The sequence below is a fragment of the Mirounga angustirostris genome, unplaced genomic scaffold, assembly GCF_029215605.1.
Source record: "Mirounga angustirostris isolate CCGP_5_RB_7025 unplaced genomic scaffold, mMirAng1.0.hap1 SCAF_13, whole genome shotgun sequence".
NCBI lineage: Eukaryota > Metazoa > Chordata > Mammalia > Carnivora > Phocidae > Mirounga > Mirounga angustirostris.
The window spans coordinates 52,470,787-52,489,628 of NW_026991721.1; the positions used below are offsets into that span (position 1 = coordinate 52,470,787).

Genomic DNA, 18,842 nt, shown 5'->3' on the forward strand with positions numbered 1-18,842 from the left:
TCTCCTTCTCCCCCTCCCCCTGCTGGTGTTCCCTCTCTCGCTGTGTCTCTCTCTGTCAAATAAATAAATAAAATCTTTAAAAAAAAATACACATTTAAGACGCGGTGCTCTGAGCTAAGCTTGGGGGTCCACCTGCAGCTCAGCCTCGCGGCCGGACGGAGCACCGGAGGCCACGCCCCTGGCCACGCCCCCCGCGCGGCGGCCGCCGCAGCCTCGTTGAACCAGGCGACCATCTTGAGAGACGCTGGTCTTCTCCAGTGGGGAATTCGCGTTTGCCTTTGAGGCCTTGAAGTCGTCGTAAGTAACGTGTCCAGCTCTCTGCTTCTCCCCCTTAAGCATCTCCAGGAGTAGGAAGCTACATAAACATTATCACGTTGGCAGCCAGACCTGAGGCACGTGTACCCAGGCGGCTCACTAGGTGTGGTGAACCGGGAGCTGCCATTACCCCTGTGCTCAGGCGAGGAAGCTGAGACCAAAGCGCTTCCGCCTGTCCCTTTGCCGGTCGGTGGGCGACAGGGGCATCAAGCCGCGCAGGCCCAGTGGCTTGGCTGGCGTCCAGGGCTGGCCTGCGGTCGTCTGGTCCGCACGTCCCTACAGGTGTGAAGGGCTCGGCTCGTTTGTTTCTCGCCTCTCGGCGGTCAGAGCCCAACGCTGCCCGTGTTGAGCGTGGGAAAAGGTTGCTTCTTGCCCAGTTTCCGAGTTATTCATGGACGGAGCGTAATTCTTGCTCTAGTTTCTCAATCCTGGCAAGCACACCCTGGTGTTTGACTCAAGCACCGGGTGCACGGTGGTGCCCTTTGCTGAGATGCGACAGACTTCAGAAGGAACAGGTTTGGGAGGGGAAGGCAGGGGTTCAGCTTGGGATGTATTAATTTTGAGATGTCTGTGAGAAATCCAGGTGGAGATTTCGGCAGGCTGCTGGAGGTTTGGAAGGGAAACTCTGTTTATTATCTTTCCCTAAATATTATTGAACTTCAAGGATCTGTAGGTACCTGGGAAATTGTTGTGGTAATGATTCTCGTTAAAATGCGGCCTTTTATTCAGTATTCAAGCAGTTTACCACCATTCCAGTCACAAAGTTTTTGTTCTTGGATGTACCAATATTTGCAGCTGCTCACACCGAATTCATGTAGTTTCATCATCAGCCAATTCAGACTTTTTCACATTTCCATTGTGATTATTTTCCTTAGACCCATGAGTTTTTATATAGTTTTTATATAGTTCCCAATGTGTATTTTTGTAGTTACCTTTTTCTTACTGATTTCTAGCTGAACTGCACTGTAGTCAGAAAATATACTCTTAAGATTTCAATTCTTATAAGTTTATTAAAACCAGTTGCATGGTTCAATATATAACTTTCGATAAATGTTGCAATTGAAAAGAATGTACATTCTGCAATCATTGAGTATAGTGTTCTATAAATATTAATTAAGATTAGTTTGTTAATCGAGTTGTTAAAATCTTCTGTATCCTTTTAGACTTTTTTGTCTGCTTATTATATCATTTATTGAGAGAAGTATGCTGAATCTCCCACCATGATTGTGGATTTGTCTGTTTCTTCTGTAGAAGCCATGTGATTGGGTGCCTATAAATCGAAAATTATTTTTTGAGTCATTTTGCATCATTATGAAATGTCTTTCTTTGTCTTTACTAATGCTTTTTGCCTCAAGCACAAAGCAAGGTCTTTTGATCTGCTGGTAACTAGTGAGGTAGATTGTATCATTTGGCTTCACACTCTTTTTGCCTTGTAACTTTTATTGCCCTCCTATCATGAGTTGACTTACTCTGCTTCTGACTTTGACTTGAAGACATCCTTTGAAGCAGAGCCTTGAGATGGATTTGCATGTTACGACTTACTCTTTTGGACAACTTCCACCACCATGAGAATATACTCAGGCCAACCTGGTTGAACCACCCATGGAGCAGAGCCAGGTCACCCCAGTCTTACTAGCTGAGGCCAGTCTAGATCAGCAGAGTATGAGCAGTAAATGCTTATTGTTTGTTACATATGACTCAGGTTTCATCTTTGATTGGTACATGGCATTGTCCTGGTAATGGATACTAATTTTTCCATTCTTTTACCTTCTGTAACAACAAACCAAATTCTTGAAAAGAGCATATTGTTGGGCTTTGTTATTTTAATCCACTTAGACAATTTTTAATGTGTTTTTAAACTTGGAACATTTAGACTGTTTATATTTAAAGGAATTACTGGTATATTTAAGTTTAAATTTGATTTACTACTTGCTTTCTATTTGTTCTCCTGTGTTCCTTTTTCACTTTTTTCTTGCTTTCTTTTTGATCGAATAATGTTTATGATTTCATTTTATTTTCTTTGTTGGCTTATTATATACATACACGTTATCCCAGAGGTTACTTTGTGGTGTACAGTATACATCTTTAACTTATCAGAGTCTACTTTCAAGTTATATTATACCACTTAATGTATCATATGAGAACTGAATAACACTACACTTTCATTTCCCTGCTCCTGGCCTTTGCACTACTGTTGTCATACATTTTACTTTTATAATTGTTATAGGCTGCAGTATTCATTGTTACTGTTTTTGCTTCAGTCAATTATCTTCTGAAATAATTTTATAAATAAGAAAAACATTATTTTATATCCACCCATATATTTAATATTTCTGGTGCACCTCATTTCTTTATGTAAATGTGCATTTCCACCTGGTACCTTTTTCCTTCATATTGAATGATCTTAACATTTCTTGTAGTGTAAGTCAGCTGGTGATTAATTCTTCTAGTTTTGAATATCTGAAAGGTCTTTATTTCACTTTCATTAAAAAAAAATTTTTTTTTTAACATTTTATTTATTGGGGCACCTGTGTGGCTCAGTTGATTGAGCATCTGCTTAATCTGCCTTGCTTGTATGCTTGCTCTCTCTCTCAAATAAATAAAACCAATTTTTTATTTGAGAGAGTGAGTGAGAGAGAGAGAGAGAGAAAGAGAAAACATGAGCAGGGGGAGGGGCAGAGAGGGAGAGGGAGAAGCAGACTCCCTGCTGAGCAAGGAGACTGACTTGAGACTCAATCCCCAGACTCTGGGATCATGACCTGAGCCAAAGGCAGACACTAACCGACTGAGCCACCCAGGCCTCCCTCTACCAAACATTTAGAGAAGACTTAATACCTATTCTTCTCAAACTATTCCAAAAAATAGAAGAGAAATGAAAACTCCCAAATTCATTCTATGAGTCCAGCATGACCCTGATACCAAAACCAGATACAGACACCAGTAAACTATAGGCCAGTATCCCTGATGAACTTTCATTTTTTAAGACAGTTTATGGTGAGCTTAACATGTTTTGTTCAGTTCTTTAAAGATGTTGCTCCACTGTCTTTTGGCTTGTATTGTTTTCAACAAATTATTTTTGTTGAAAAAATGTCAAGAAGTCATCTTTGTTTCTCTACATGTAATATGCCTTTCCTCTGGCTGGTGGTGAGATTTTCTCTTTACTAGTGTTTTTAAGCATCTTGATTATGATGTGTCTTGTAGTTTGCTGTGTGTGCCTTTTCCTTGGGGCTTGTTGTGCTTTTTGGGTCTCTAGGTTTATAGTTTTCATCATATTTGGAAACATTTTGGCCATTAATTTTTCAATTATTGTGTTTATCCCTTTCTCTCTCTCCCTCTTTTAGGAACTCCAGACATGTTTATATTAAACTGCTTATAGTTGTTCTGCAGCTCACAGTTGATCTCTTTATTTAAAAAAAAAATTCTCAAGTTCTCTAATCCTTTCTTTTGTAGTGTCTAATCTGCTATTAATCCTTGCAGTGTATTTTTCATCTAAGACATTTATGTCTTTCATCTCTAAAAGTTCAGTTTACATCTTTTAAAAATACCTTCCATGTCTCTCCTTAACATGCTTATTTTCTTCTACTATCTTCAACATATTGAATACAGTTGTAAAAATGTTTGGTGTCCTTCCCTACTAATTCTATCATCTGAGACATTTCTGAGTTGTTGATTGACAGTTTTTTCTTCCATATGGGTGCACTCTCTTACTTTTTTATGTTCCTGGTAATTTTTGATTGGATGCTAGGCATTGAGAATTTTGTTTTGTTGGCTACTTCTTGTATTTTTTTTTTTTAATCTGAGATTTGTTTCAGAACAGAGCCAAGTTATTTGGAAACATTTTGACTAATTTGAAACTCATTTTTAAGCTTTGTTTGGCCAGGCTGTAGTCCTTAGTAACCTTTAATGAAGGCCTAATTTTTTTCCCACTATTGAAGCAATACTCTTCTGAGTATGCTTCCTAGTGCCTCATGTATTATAAGGTTTTTCTGCTTTGGAGGAAACACCAACTATTCCCAGCCTTTTATGAGCTCTAAAGATTGTCTAACTACCTCATTTTATGTGATTCTTTTTCTAGCATCTGGTAATTTCTTCATAAGCATGTACCGATTATTATTCAATTGGAGACTTGGGAAGACACAGAGGGAGGTATTTCTCCTTCCCCAAACTTCCATTTCTGTCTGCTCAGTTCAGGGATACTGCCAGGATCCACCTACATTCTCAATCCCAGGGTTTCATCCTGGAAACAATCCAGATTGCTTTTACAAATACTCACTTCCTTTGTTTCTTCTCTTTCAAGGATTGCTATCCTTCACTGCCTATTGTCCACTGTATGAAAACTTTTCTTTCATATTTTCCCCAGTTTTTTAGTCACTTAAGCTGGGAAGGTTACTCTAGTCCCTGTTACTCCCATTTTTTGCCAGAAGTGTACATTGAGACTATGCACTCTGAACTACAACACTGCCTTTCACAGAAAAACAGAGTGGAGTACAACAGAAAGTTTTTAGGGGCAGAGACTGTTGCCTGGGATCAGGCCCTTTAAGACTTCTTGTTTGTTTATTTTTAAATAATTTCGGTTCTTGGTTATCTTTTTTTTTTTTTTTTTTGCCCCTAATTCCATACATTATCTGGAAGTGTCCTATCACAGTAGGGCGAGAAAATTCAGTAGTGGCAGCTAGACATAGCTCAGTATCTTCCTTTCTCTCCCTCTTTCTTTCTTTGTCTCTCCTGCTTGCTTCCTTCTTTCCTTCCTCCCTTCCCTAGTAAGAAAAACCCCTGTCAGTGAAATGTCATGTTCAACTTCTGTAAGTATCCTTAAAGTAGGGGGAACATCCTTCTTAGTTCTTCTTGCTTTCTCCTGGTTGGAATTTAGAATAGCTCGAGGAGCCATTTTGGACCCTGAGAAGGAAGCCCTGTGCTGCAGAGGAACAGCAAGATGGAAGATGTCTGGGTTCTTAATGACATTGTGAAGCCACATACTACATTTTTTTTTTTAAGATTTTATTTATTTATTTGACAGAGAGATAGTGAGAGCAGGAACACAAGCAGCGGGAGTGGGAGAGGGAGAAGCAGGCTTCCCACTAAGCAGGGAGCCCGATGTGGGGCTTGATCCCAGGACCCTGGGATCATGACCTGAGCTGAAGGCAGATGCTTAACGACTGAGCCACCCAGGCCCCCCATACCACTTTTTGAAATATTTTTGTTAGCAAAAGAAAAAACAAACTTGTCTTTTTTCAGCCATTGCTATTTTGAAAATTCCATCATTTATTTTTTTTTTTTTTAAGATTTTATTTATTTATTTATTTGACACAGAGAGAGACAGCGAGAGAGGGAACACAAGCAGCGGGAGTGGGAAAAGGAGAAGCAGGCTTCCTGCCGAGCAGGGAGCCTGATGCGGGGCTCGATCCCAGGACCCTGAGACCATGACCTGAGCTGACGGCAGTCGCCCAACCGACTAAGCCACCCAGGTGCCCCGAAAATTCCATCATTTAAATTGAGGCTAACCCTAACTAATTCCAGATGGGAGAGGAATGAAAGGGATGGGGCAGGCAGCTATATATCTGAGTCACTTATTAGTCAATGATTATATTTTTCACATATCTCACCCATGCCTCTTAAGATCTCAGATTATTTCAAGAGCATATTACAGTTGAAAAAACACATTTGTATCATTTCTATAGTATGTATATATTATCTAATTAGATGCTCTCAGCATTTATTTGTTGACTAGGGCAGAGAATATGGTCCTACTTTAGAGGTAAGAAAACTAAACCTCGAATGGTGCATGACTGCAGTAAATACTAAACAAGTTAGTGGAAAAGGTAGGGTGAAGCTCTGCTCATCTCCACCAAATCCAGTGCATTATCCTAGATTATAACTTTTAAAATCTATCTTTTTTTAATGGAATTTTCTGTAGAACAGTGAGGTAGGAAACATTTGAAGGAGCTATTAGATCCTAATCGTTTTATTTTTCTTTTCAGTAAGAGGGTGAACCATGCCTAAGGCCAACAGGATTGAGCCTGGGAGCCAGAGGAGAAGAAATCTGAAAAGGCATAATCCGTGGATCCTATGCGGCTGCAACCGACAGTGCTATATCACCCTCATTACTGGTTGCTACAACTGCGAGTGGCAAATCAAGCAGGAGAAAAAGTCCAGACCCGGACCCTGCTGCTGCTCTTGGGTACAGAGAGATGGGAAGGAGTTGGACCATACTTTCTCAGATGTGGGGAACATGGGCTGGTCCCTGCCCCTGTGAGGGCTTATTAGAGTCTCCAGGACTGGGCATGGTAGGGCTCTAGTTGTTCGATGAAAAGCCTGCTGCAGTTCTGGAGCCAAAGTTAACCTTACAGAAACACATGCTTGATTTCTTCATCTTCTTTCACTTTTATTCTTTACTTCTTTTTTTTTTTAATACCTCTTTTATGTCATTCATTTACTCATTGATTTACTTTTGCTCTTATTCATTTAGTGAGTCTTGAAAAAGTGAAGTTTAGGTATAATTAGATGTTTTTGACTCAGAATTACATGAATGCCTGAATCTTTATTTCTCTCTTCATTGTGAGTTTCCCAAAGGAGCTATGTTTATGAGAAAAATAACAGCAAGTGGGAAACAAGGTATTCCTTTATTATTGGTCAGGCTAATGCCTGATTTTCCGTAATGAAAAACTTTAGTAAGGCTAAGTGGTAGCATGTGGCCTAGCCTTATTGAGGGCCTCTTACTTTAAACTCTCAGCCATATGTGGGGATCCTCTGGTGGGCCATTTGATATAAGAGACCAAATGATGAGCACACTGAAGCGATAAGAGGAGGGCCATGTCCTGTACCTTCATGTACTTATAAACACACTCCAACCAGGGTCTGAGGTTCTGACCAGTTGGATCACTAGTTTCTTATGCCTAAGATGGGGAACACAAGGAAAGGGGTAGAAATGGGAAGCTTGCCTAGATTAGGAGAAGTATTCTTCTGTCTCCTATATCTTACCTTCCTAGATATTCTACTAGCTTATAGTTTATAAGGACTAGTTTATATACTAGTGACTAGGAATAACAGAAATGCCTTAGATATCATTGCTTCTCAAACAATTCATAGTCTACTGGTGGAAGAGACGAGCATAATACAGTCTCAAAATACTGAGAGTATTTGTGTGTTTATGTGTATATGCATACATGCCTCCATGTGCCAAGGGAGGGGCTGAAAACAACTTCATATAGAAGGTGAAAGGTGATTAAGAATCGGGTAAGTAAGGATTAGGGGATGGTAGAAGAAACTGTATTGGAGGAGTCAAGGAGCATTGGTATAAGGTTTATCTTAGGTGGGACAGAGGATAAAAACGGAGAAGTGAAATGAAGCTAGAGAGGGAGATGGGACCGGTGTTGTTTGGTTTTAAGAATTTGCTCTCTGCCATGTAGGGGATAAAGAGTCCCTAAAGAGTTCAAGCTGATGTTGCCTGATCTGTTTTGGAAGGATTATTTGATCATGTGGAGGATGCATTGGAAGGTACAAAACAGGGAGGGAGATGTCTTTGCCTTCAAAGATAAAGTGAGAGTAGTATTTAAGGTAAGAGATGTTGGTGGCCTGGATTAGAGTAGTGATGGTAAAGATGGAGAAGAGTGAATTGATTCAACAGATAATTATTAGGGATGAGGCAGTAAGTTACATGAGAGTTATTATGTAGTGAGGGAAGGAAAAGGAAGGCTTTGTGGGCAGGGTGACATTTGAGGCAGTGTGGTATTATGGAAAAATCCCTAAACTAGAGCCTGGGAGAATGTTTGGGTACTATTTCCCACTCTGCCCTTGGGCTGGCTATGTGAGATCTCTGAGCCTCTCTATAGCTAGGAAATTTAACTAGATAATTGCTAAGTTCCTAGATAATTCTCAAGGCCCCATTTCTGCTCAGGGGAAGGAGTATAGCATATAGCATAAGAACTAAGATCTTGTGTTTTGGGAAAAGACTGCCTGGATTCAATTTATGGCTTTACCACTGACTATCTCCAAATTAGAGCTTTACCACTGTGTTACCTTGGGCAAGTTACTTAACATCTGGTGCTTTAGAGTCCTCATTAGAATAATGGAGATGGTAATAGTAGTACCCACCAATAGGATTTGTGGGGATGGAAGAGGTAATGTGAATTGGGCTTGTCACACAAGTAGGCCCCAATAAACTCTTCATGGAGTCACTGACTTGTGGAAGTGATCTTTCACATACAGAAATATTGGTATAAGGAATTGTGGGTAGAGGGAATGAGGTCAGAAGTCAAGGGATAGAGGAAGCACAGTGGTGCGTTTAAGAAAAACAAATTGCCACTGTTGAATTAGGGGCATATAAAACAATGGCAAGTAGTAGGGTTGGAAAGGAATATTTTGATCAAATTAGGAAGCATCTTTATGTCAAGCTAAAGTATTTGAACTTTCTCTCGTAAACAGTGGGGAATCTTTGAAAATGAGCAAGAGTGGCAGCAATGAGAATCAAAATAAGGAAATGGATTTATTCAACAAAAACAAGTTAGTGGAACACTTAACTATGTGCCATAGTGAATAAGACAACTAAAGCCTCAGCCCTCCTGCAGTTTACAATCTAGTGAGACGAGTTAGTTAATAGACAATAAATGAAGAAAGATCATTTCAGATCGTGATAAGAGCTTTGAATATAATAAACAGGAAAATGTGTTAGAACCTGGGATGGGAGAGTGGTTGGAGAAGACCTCTTTGAAAAAGTGTCATGTGAACTGTCTCCTAAATGGAGAGGTAGAGTCAGCCATGTGTACATCTGGGGGCAAAAGTATTCCAGGCAGAGGAACCAGACAGAACAAAGATTTTGAGGTGGAAACAAATTCGGTTATATTCTAGAAACAGAAAGAAGGCCAGTGTGGCTGGAGTTCAGAAATGGAGTGTGTAGAATGGGATGAGGTCACGGATGGACAGGGGTTGATCATGGAGGACCTCGTTGCCATGGCAGGCAGTTTGATGGTACGTTACTACAATAGGAAGCTCTGGCAGGGTTTTGAGCAGGGTAATGACATAATCTGATACATTTTTAAAAGTCCACATAAGATTTAGTAGAGTATGAGCATAAGATCTGAGTCAAAGATCCTGTGCTCTTCATCCTCCTACACTCAGAAAGTACATCTTGATAGCTGTAATCTCTCTCATCTTTTTGGAATTCAGTTTCTACATTTTCCATTTTATTTCTTTATTTTTGCTTTTCACGATAATGCCATAATTTAGACAGGGCAGGGATTATTCTTTCCAGTGTTAAACGATTAAATGCAGTGTCCCAAAGAGGCAGAATTCTTATTCAGGTGATACAGAAGTGTTAAGATTATAACTCAGGTAACAACCCAAACCTAATGTTCCCGGGAAGGATTTGGCAACCTCTGGCATGACTGGTTTGTGTTGTGACTTTCAGTGAACGGGGTTGCCTTCAAGGCTGTTTGAACACCTCCTCTGTAAAGATATCCTCCATCCTGGCTTTAGGCTCAGGTCTGGACAGTGTCCCTGCCAGTTCTTGGCTGTGTGAACTTGAGTCAATTACTTTACCTCTCTGAGCTTTAGTTCTTTTGCAAAGCAAGGTTAACAATACCTAGCTTATATGGCCATATTGAAAAATAAATTAAATGAAAGTAGAGTTTGTGAAATTTCTAGAATTGTAGTGGCACAAGGTAGCTACTCCAAAAAAAAAAAAGGCTTTATTCGGTGCCTGGGTGGCTCAGTCGTTAAGCATCTGCCTTCGGCTCAGGTCATGATCCCAGGGTTCTGGGATCGAGCCCCGCATCAGGCTCCCTGCTCGGTGGGAAGCCTGCTTCTCCCTCTCCCACTTCCCCTGCTTGTGTTCCCTCTCTTGCTGTGTCTCTCTATGTCAAATACAGAAAATCTTAAAAAAAAAAAAGCTTTATTCCCTAACCTGTCCCCCATCCCCCAAATTTGGGTAGGTCAGTGACTAAATGAACCATTGAGTGATGATTGAATGAATTACTCAATGAATGAGTCAGCAAACAAAGTTTGGTAGATGGAGAGGTGGATGAATGCAACAGATGACTGTTAAGAGCCAGCTGCATTTAAGGAACTGTACTAGATATTGGCAGGATGGAGGTGTGTAACCGAAGTTCTGTTTCCTCAGAGAAGAAACTGTCTCACCAAATACAAACGGATAAACATGTAATTGCATTTAAGTGTAATAAATGTTATAAATAGGCTTATACAAAATTCCATAGGGGTAAAGAGACTAGAGTGGTCACTCCAGCCTCTGGAGGGTAATGCGTGGCATTGCAACTCTGCACAACTTTGACAAGTGTAGACAGATACTGCCGAGGTGACGTGGATACATGGAACTAATTTATACTTTTCTTTCTCTTCCCAGAGAGAGCAGTTATTTTATCCATTTCTGATTTTTTCATTTTTATTGTCTGTGGTTTTGCTGTTCGTGTGGATAGAAACTTCAAATGAATACTTTGGCTTTGACTGGTGAGTTTCACATTTTGTATTTTCATTTATATAGTGGCTCTTTGGTTTGCGGGCCACCTCAGGCTGAAAAGATCTGGTGGCATAAGAGGGAGGGTCACAAAATTGGTCTTTCCACAGTGGGTGGATGAGAGGCCTGACTCTGGCGTGGAGGAAGGATGCTTGGCACCCTCACCTGTGATGCTTACCTTCCACATTTAGACTGAATCTGGCTCATTGGGAAGCTATTCAGATAACTCCCTGAAACCTTGTTCCTCAGTCTTTTTGTCTGGGCTACTGATGTCTACATTAGTTGGTCTTCATGTTCTCTGTCCACGAACCCTCATGTCTCTGCCTCACCTCCGTCCTCTGCCTCTTCCTTCTGTCCCCAGGGAGCTTCCTAGGACTCTGAACACAGAGATGGGTGTCCTCGGCATCCTTTCATGGCCAGACTCTTCAACCTGGACTGCTCCCAGCAATTCCAGTTTCTCTGGCCTGATGGTTGCAGATCTTACCCATTATTTGGTATTTGGGGGAGAAAGGGGTATGTTTGGATATGAGGCTTTTTAAAAAAAATGGAATACAGTTAAGTTTTACTTTTATAGAAGTAAAATGTATTTTGTTTTAAGAGTCGGGGAGGGGAGAAGGAGAGAAGAAATCATAAGCAGGCTCCACACACACAGCATGGGACTCGATCTCATGACCCTGAGATCAGGTCCTGAGCCAAAATCAAGATTTGGACATTTAACCAACTGAGCCACCCAAGCACCCCTGTTTGTTATTTTAAATATGAAAAAATTGGAAAATATAAAAATTTGCTTTGTCTATTCTTGAGTGACTATCACTTGTTGGTATATTTCCCAGCCTTTTTTTCTACGCTTGTTTTTATATTATTGCACTCATACCATACATATATATAATTTTGTTTTTCCTTTTCACTTAAAATAATAACATTTTGACACAAATTATTAAAAACTGAACATCATTTTAAATGGTTTCAAAATATTTCATGACAGGATGCTGTAATATACTTAACCACTTTTTATTGTTATGCATTATGTTTCCAATTTTTTTGTTTTTATGAAATAAGAGTGCAGAGAAAGCTTTGTATTCTGACTTAGGTCTTAGAATGACCTATTGAGTTATTGAGTCAAGAAGAATAAATATTTGTAATATTCATTATGCCTGTTGCTGAAGTACTTTCTCAAAAGATTGTAGTGATTTTCATTCATGACAGAGGTATATGAGAGTTTCTATTTTTTTTTAGCAAGAGAGAGAGAGCATGTGTGCGTGTTTACCTGAGTGGGGATGGGGGAGGGGCAAAGGGAAAGGGAAGGAGAGAGAATCTTAAGCAGGCTCAACGCCCATTGCAGAGCCGATTTGGGGCTCGATGTTACCACCCTGAGATCATGACCTGAGCCGAGATTGAGAGTTGGATGCTCAATCAACTGAGCCACCCAGGCACCCTGAGAGTTTCTGTTTTAACCTGTCATTGACAGCATTAACCATTCTTATTTTGAATAATTTTTATTAATTTTCTAGAGAGAATTTGTTTTGTTTTAATCATTAAGTGTTAAAACTTGTTTAATTCATTTTCTTTTTAGTTTTCTTCTTTGCCCCTTACCTTATGGGATTTTTAGTGAGTTTTCTCATCAGTTTATATGCAGTCTTTATGGGTCAGTTCTAAGTTTTATTACAAAGCACTTGAAATACAAAAATATTTCATTTCTTATATTTAGAAAATTTCCCCCAATTTTAAAAAACTTTTTATTGAGATATAATTGACATACAACGTTGTATTAGTTTCAGGTGTACAACATAATAATTTGATGTTGTATATATTGCAAAATGATCACCATAATAAATTAGGTAACATTCATCACCACTCATTGTTACAAATTCCTTTTTTTTTTTTTTTTTGTGATGGCAACTTTTAAGATCTACTCTCTTAGCAACTTTAGAAATATATTAATTACAGTCACTGTGCTTTACATTACATCCCCAGGACTGACTTACTTTATAACTGGAAGTTTGTACCTTTTTTTCCACCTTCACGCATTGTACTCACCCACCTCTCACTCCCTGCTCCTGAAAACCACCAATCTGTTTTCTGTACCTATGAGTTTAGTTTTAGTTTTTTTTTTAAGATTTCCTCTAAGTGAAAACATATGGTATTTGTCTTTCTCTGTCTGACTCACTCACTCAGCATAATGCCCTCACGGCCCATCCATGTTGTCACATATGGCAGGATTTCTTCTTTTTATGGCTAAATAATATTCCTTTGTGTGTGTGTGCATGCATGTGTGTGTGTGTGTATACATATATGCATAATGTATGTCACTTAAACCTCAATTTAAAAACAAAGTGTTGGGGCACTTTGTTTTTAAATTGAGGTTTAATTGACATGCAACATTATATTAGTTTAGTTGTACAACATAATTGTTTCATATTTGTATATATTGCAAAATAATCATCACATGAGTCAGTTCACATCCATCACCAGGGGCGCCTGGGTGGCTCAGTCGGTTAAGCCTCTGCCTTCTGCTCAGGTCATGATCCCAGGGTCCTGGGATCGAGCCCCACATTGGGCTCCCTGCTCAGTGGGGAGCCTGCTTCTCCCCCTCCTTCTGTTGCTCCCCCTGCTGTTCTCTCTCTCTCTCTGTGTCAAATAAATAAATAAAATCTTAAAAAAAAAAAAAAGTCCGTCACCATACATAGTTGCAAATTTTTTTTCTTATGATGAGAACTTTTAAGATTTACTCTCTTAGCAACTTTCAAATAGACAATACAGTATTATTAATTATAGTTACCATGCTGTACATTATATCCCCATGACGTATTTATTTTTTAACTGGACGTTTGTACCTTTTGACTCCCTTCACCCATTTTGCCTACCTACCACCCCCTGCCTCTGGCAACCACCAGTCTGTTCTTTGTATCTGTGAGCTTGATTTTTGTTTTGTTTTCTCTTGTTCTTTAAGATTCCACATATATCTGAGATTATGTGGTATCTGTCTTTCTCTGACTTACTTCATTTAGCATAATACTCTGAGGGTCCATCCATGTTGTTGCACATAGCAAGATTTCATTCTTTTTTATGGCTGAATAATATTCCATTGTGTATATATACCACAGTTTTCTTTATTGATCCGTCGATGTACACTTAGATTGTTTCTGTATTTTGGCTATTATGAGTAATGCTGCACTGAAGATGGGGGTGTATATATCTTCTTGAGTTGGTGTTTTTATTTTCTTTGGATAAATACTCCAAAGTGGAATTGGTAGGTCACATGGTTGTTCCATTTTTAATTTTTTGAGGAACCTTCGTACTGTTTTCCAGAGTGGCTGCCCCAGTTTGCATTCCCACCAACAGTGCACAGAGGTTCCCTTTTCTCCACATCCTCACCAACATTTGTTAATTTCTTGGCTTTTGATGATAGCCATTCTAACAGGTGTCAGGTGATATCTCATTGTGGTTTTGATTTGCATGTGCCTGATGATTAGTGATACTGAGCACCTTTTCATGTACCTGTTGGCCTGAATGTCTTCTCTGGAAAAATGTCTGCTCAGATCCTCTGCCCATTTTTTAACTGGATTCTTTATTTGCTGGTTGAATCGTAGGAGTTCTTTATGTATTTTGGAGTATTAATCAGATATATGATTTGCAGATATTTTCTTTATTTTGGTAGTTTGCCTTTTCATTTTGTTGATGGTTTCCTTTGCTTTGCAGAAGCTTTTTATTTTGATGTAGTCCCACTTGTTTATTTTTAAAATCTTTTAGGCCTGTTTTCACTATGATTTATTTTTATTTTTATTTTATTTTACTAATTTATTTTTTCACTATGACTTATTTTTAAAGTTCTTGTGCTTTTATTTTATCTTCCTGTCTTCTGCCTTCCTCCTTCCTACTTGTCCTCTCTCCCATGAGTACCAGTGGGATATCATATTTTAGTTTGATTTTCTTGGGCTTTCTGTATTTAAAAAAATTATTAGGAAATGATTATAGATTCACAGGAAGTGGAAGACAAATGTACAGGGAGGTCCCATGCACACTTTACCCAGCTTCACACGATAGTAACATCTTGTAAAACTATTGCATAATGTTAAAAACAGAAAATTGACATTGGCAAAACACGTGGAGCTTATTCAGATTTCATTGGATTGACTTATAAAATAGCGAATTATTACATTTGATAAGCAACAGTTATGATCACAGTAAAAGTTGAAATTCACCTTGTGTGTGTATTTTGGCATGGGTCTGGTAGGCATTTGTGTATATTCATGTGTACACACACAGAAATGAATACACAGACATGACTTTTACTGTCTTGGTTTGGCCATCTGGCACCTCACCCAGTGCAGGACAACTGAAGACAGCCATCATGTGCATGTGTGTGTGTGAGAGAGAGAAAGAGAGAAAAAACTCTGGCTCTACCCATTTCGTGAGACTGTTTTGAGGAACAAATGGCAGAATCTCATGTAAGTACCGTTCATAAACTATAAAATAATAAAAAGTATTATATTTTAGTAGACTTCTAATGTCTCAGTAGTGTACACAGAAAATAAGAGGAGCATACTTAACTGTAAAAGGAGGGGTGCATGTGTTGGGGGGGTTAGTATATAGCAGTCTCAGCAAAGTCACATCCAAAGACGTAGAATCACAAAGTCAGAGGGATCTTGGAGGCAGCTGTTCCAATTCTCTACACTGTACACGTATTTTAAAATATTCTTTCCAGGTGGTCTTGATTCTAATCTCTGATTAAAACTTCAAGTGGTGGGCACATACTGTTTTATGTTTCAGTCTTTCCATACTTAGAGAGCTCTAAATGTTTAAGAGCTCTTTATTATAATAAGCTGAAGTCTGCTTTCCCTCTGACTTTTACTTGTCTTGGTTTGGCCATCTGGAACCTCACCCAGAGCAGGACAACTGAAGACAGCCATCATTCCCCTAAATATTCTCTTCTCTATCCTAAACAACTCAAGCATTTAACATGTTCATCATATACAAGACTGTTCATCTCTGGGTGAGCTTATTGTTCTTCACAAGAATGGAACCAGGATTGGAGCATAATGGGATGTGAACTGGACCAATCCCCTTCCATGTCTGTATATAAAACTTGTATTTATATACAAGTATAATATGTATAATATGTATAATATGAGCCCCTATGCTCATATTAACACATTTTCCCTCATCTTGCCTCATATTCCTTTTTTTTTTTTCTATCCATTGAGGGTTTTTTTTGTTTGTTTGTTTTATTGATGTGTAGTTGACACACATTAGTTTCATGTGATTCAACAGCTCTGTATGCTGTGCTCATCACAAGCATAGCTACCATCTGTCACCATACAATGCTATTGCAATACCATTGACTGTATTCCCTATGCTATAACTTTTATGTACCTTATCATGTACCTGTTGGTCTGTATGTCTTTTTTGGAAACATGTCTGTTTAGATCCTCTGCCCATTTCTAATTGGATTATTTATTTGCTATTGAATTGTATGAGTTCTTTATGTATATTGGATATTAACTGCTTACTCAGATATATGTTTTGCAAATATTTTCTCCCTTTCGGTAGGTTTCCTTTTCATTTTGTTGATGGTTTCCTTTGCTGGGCAGAAGCTTTTAGTTTAAGGTAGTCCCACTTATTTGTTTTGTTGCCTTTGCTTTTGGTGTCACCTCCAAAAAAATTGTCAAGAAGAGGGATGTCAAGGAACTTACTGCTTATGTTTTCTTCCAGGAGTTTATGATTTCAAGTTTTACATTCAAATCTTTCATAATCCATTTTGAGTTGATTTTTGTATATGGTATAACATAGTGGTACAGTTTCATTCTTTTGCATGTGGCTATCCAGTTTATTGAAGAGACTGCCCTTTCCCCATTGTATATTCTTGGTTTTTGATTTCTTTGCCATAAATTAATTGACCATATATACACATGGGCTCTTTATTCTGTTTCATTGATCTATGTGTCTGTTTTTATTTTATTTTATTTTATTTTTATTTATTTATTTATTTTTAAAGATTTATTTATTTATTTATTTGAGAGAGAGAGCAGAGTGCAAGAGAGCACACACGAGAGGGAGAAGCAGACTTCCTGCTGAGCAGGGAGCTGGAGGTGGGGCTCAATCCCAGGACTCTGGGATCGTGACCTGAGCCGAAGGCAGATGCTTGACCAACTGAGCCACCCAGGCACCCTATATGTCTGTTTTTAATGCTAGTACCATACTGATTTGATTACTATGGATTTGTAAACAATCTGAAATCAGGGAGTGTGATGCCTCCAGCTTTGTTCTTTTTCCATATTGCTTTGGCTATTCAAGGTCTTTTGTAGTTCTATAAAAATTTTAAGATTATTTGTTCTATTTCTGTGAAAAATGCTTTTGGAATTTTGATCCCTATCAAAATTGAACTGAATCTACAGATGGCTTTGTGTAATATGGAAATTTTAATAATATTCTTTAATATTCTTCATGAATGTGGGATATCTTTCCATTTATTTGTGTCTTCAATTTCTTTCCTCAATGTCTTATATTTTTCAGTTATAGATCTTTCACCTCCTTGGTTAAATTTATTCCTAGGTATTTTATTGTTATTGATGCTAATGTAAGTAGAATTTTTTTCTTATTTCTTTTTCAGATAATTCATTATTAGTGTACAGTAATGCTATTGATTTTTGTGTGTTGATTTTGTCTCCTGCCAACTTAACTGAATTTGCTGATTAGATTTAACTGTTTTTTGGTGTCTTTAGGATTTTCTGTATATAAAATCATGTAATCTGCAAATGGAGGCAATCATACTACTTCTTTTCCAATTCTGACGCCTTTTATTTATTTATTTTTTCTTGCCTGATTGCTCTGGCTAGGACTTCCAATACTATGTTAAATAGGAGTGGTGAGAGTGTGCAGCCTTGTCTTGTTCTTGATCTTAGAGGAAGAGCTTTCAACCTTTCCAGTTGAGTAAGATATACACTGTAGACTTGTCATATGTGTCCTTTATTATGTTGAGGTATAATCCTTCTATATTTCATTTGTTGAGAGTTTTTTTCTTTCCAAGTTTTTATTTAAATTCCAGTTAACGTAGTGTAAATTTAGTTTCAGATGTAGAATTTAGTGATTTAACACTTACATGTAATACTGGTGTTCATCACAACAAGTGCCCTCCTTAATTCCCATCACCCATTTAACCCATTGTCCTCCCACCTCCCCTCTGGTAACCATCAGTTTGTCCTCTATAGTTAAGAGTCTGTTTCTTGGTTTTCCTCTTGAGAGTTTTTATCATGAATAGGTGTTGAATTTTGTTAAATGCTCTTTTTTCATCTATGGAGATGATCATATGATTTTTGTTTTTCATCCTATTAATGTAGTGTATCATATTTATTGGTTTATGTATCTTGAACCATCCTTGCATCACTGGGATGAATCCCACTTGATAATGGTGTATAATCTTTTTAATGTGCTATTGAATTTTGCTTGCTAATTTTTTGTTGTGAATTTCTGCATCTATGTTCATCAGGGATATTGGGCTATAGTTTTCTTTAATTTTTAAAAAATTCTTTATTTAAATTCTATTTAGTGAGCATATGCTGTATTATTAGTTTCAGGGGTAGAAATTAATGATTCTTCAGTTGCATATAACACCCAGGGCCTGCAGTTTTCTTGTAGTGTCCTTATCCAGCTTTGGTATCAGGGTAATTCTGGCTTTGTAAAATGAATTTGGGAGTATTCTTTCCTCTTCAGTTTTTGGAAGAGTTTGAGAAGGACTAGTGTTAATTCTTTAAATATTTGGTAAAATTCACCAGTGAAACAATCTGGTCCCAGAATTTTCTTTGTTGGAAAGTTTTTGATTACTGATTTAGTCTCCTCACTCAGTATCAGTCTGTTCAGATTTTCTATTTCTTCATGATTCATGTTGTATGTTTCTAGGAATTTATATATTTCTTGTAGGTTGTCTAGTTTGTTGGCATATAGTTGGTCATAGCAGTTGCTTATGATCCTTTTTATTTCTGTAGTATCAGTTGGAGTGTCCCCCTTTCATTTGTAATTTTATTTATTTGGGTCTCTCTTTCTTCCTTGGTTAGTCTTGCTACAG

At 38.2% G+C, this 18,842-nt stretch overlaps 1 protein-coding gene across 1 annotated transcript in view; it reads left to right on the forward strand.

Moving 5' to 3' along the window:
- Nucleotides 1–9,195: 9,195 nt before the first annotated feature.
- The window catches only part of GDPD4 (glycerophosphodiester phosphodiesterase domain containing 4), a 107,999-nt gene continuing 98,352 nt past the window's right edge, over nt 9,196–18,842 (forward strand). Inside the window, exon 1 of the mRNA XM_064575849.1 lies at nt 9,196–9,279. Coding sequence (XP_064431919.1) covers nt 9,196–9,279 — 84 coding nt within the window. The remainder of the gene's footprint in view (nt 9,280–18,842) is intronic.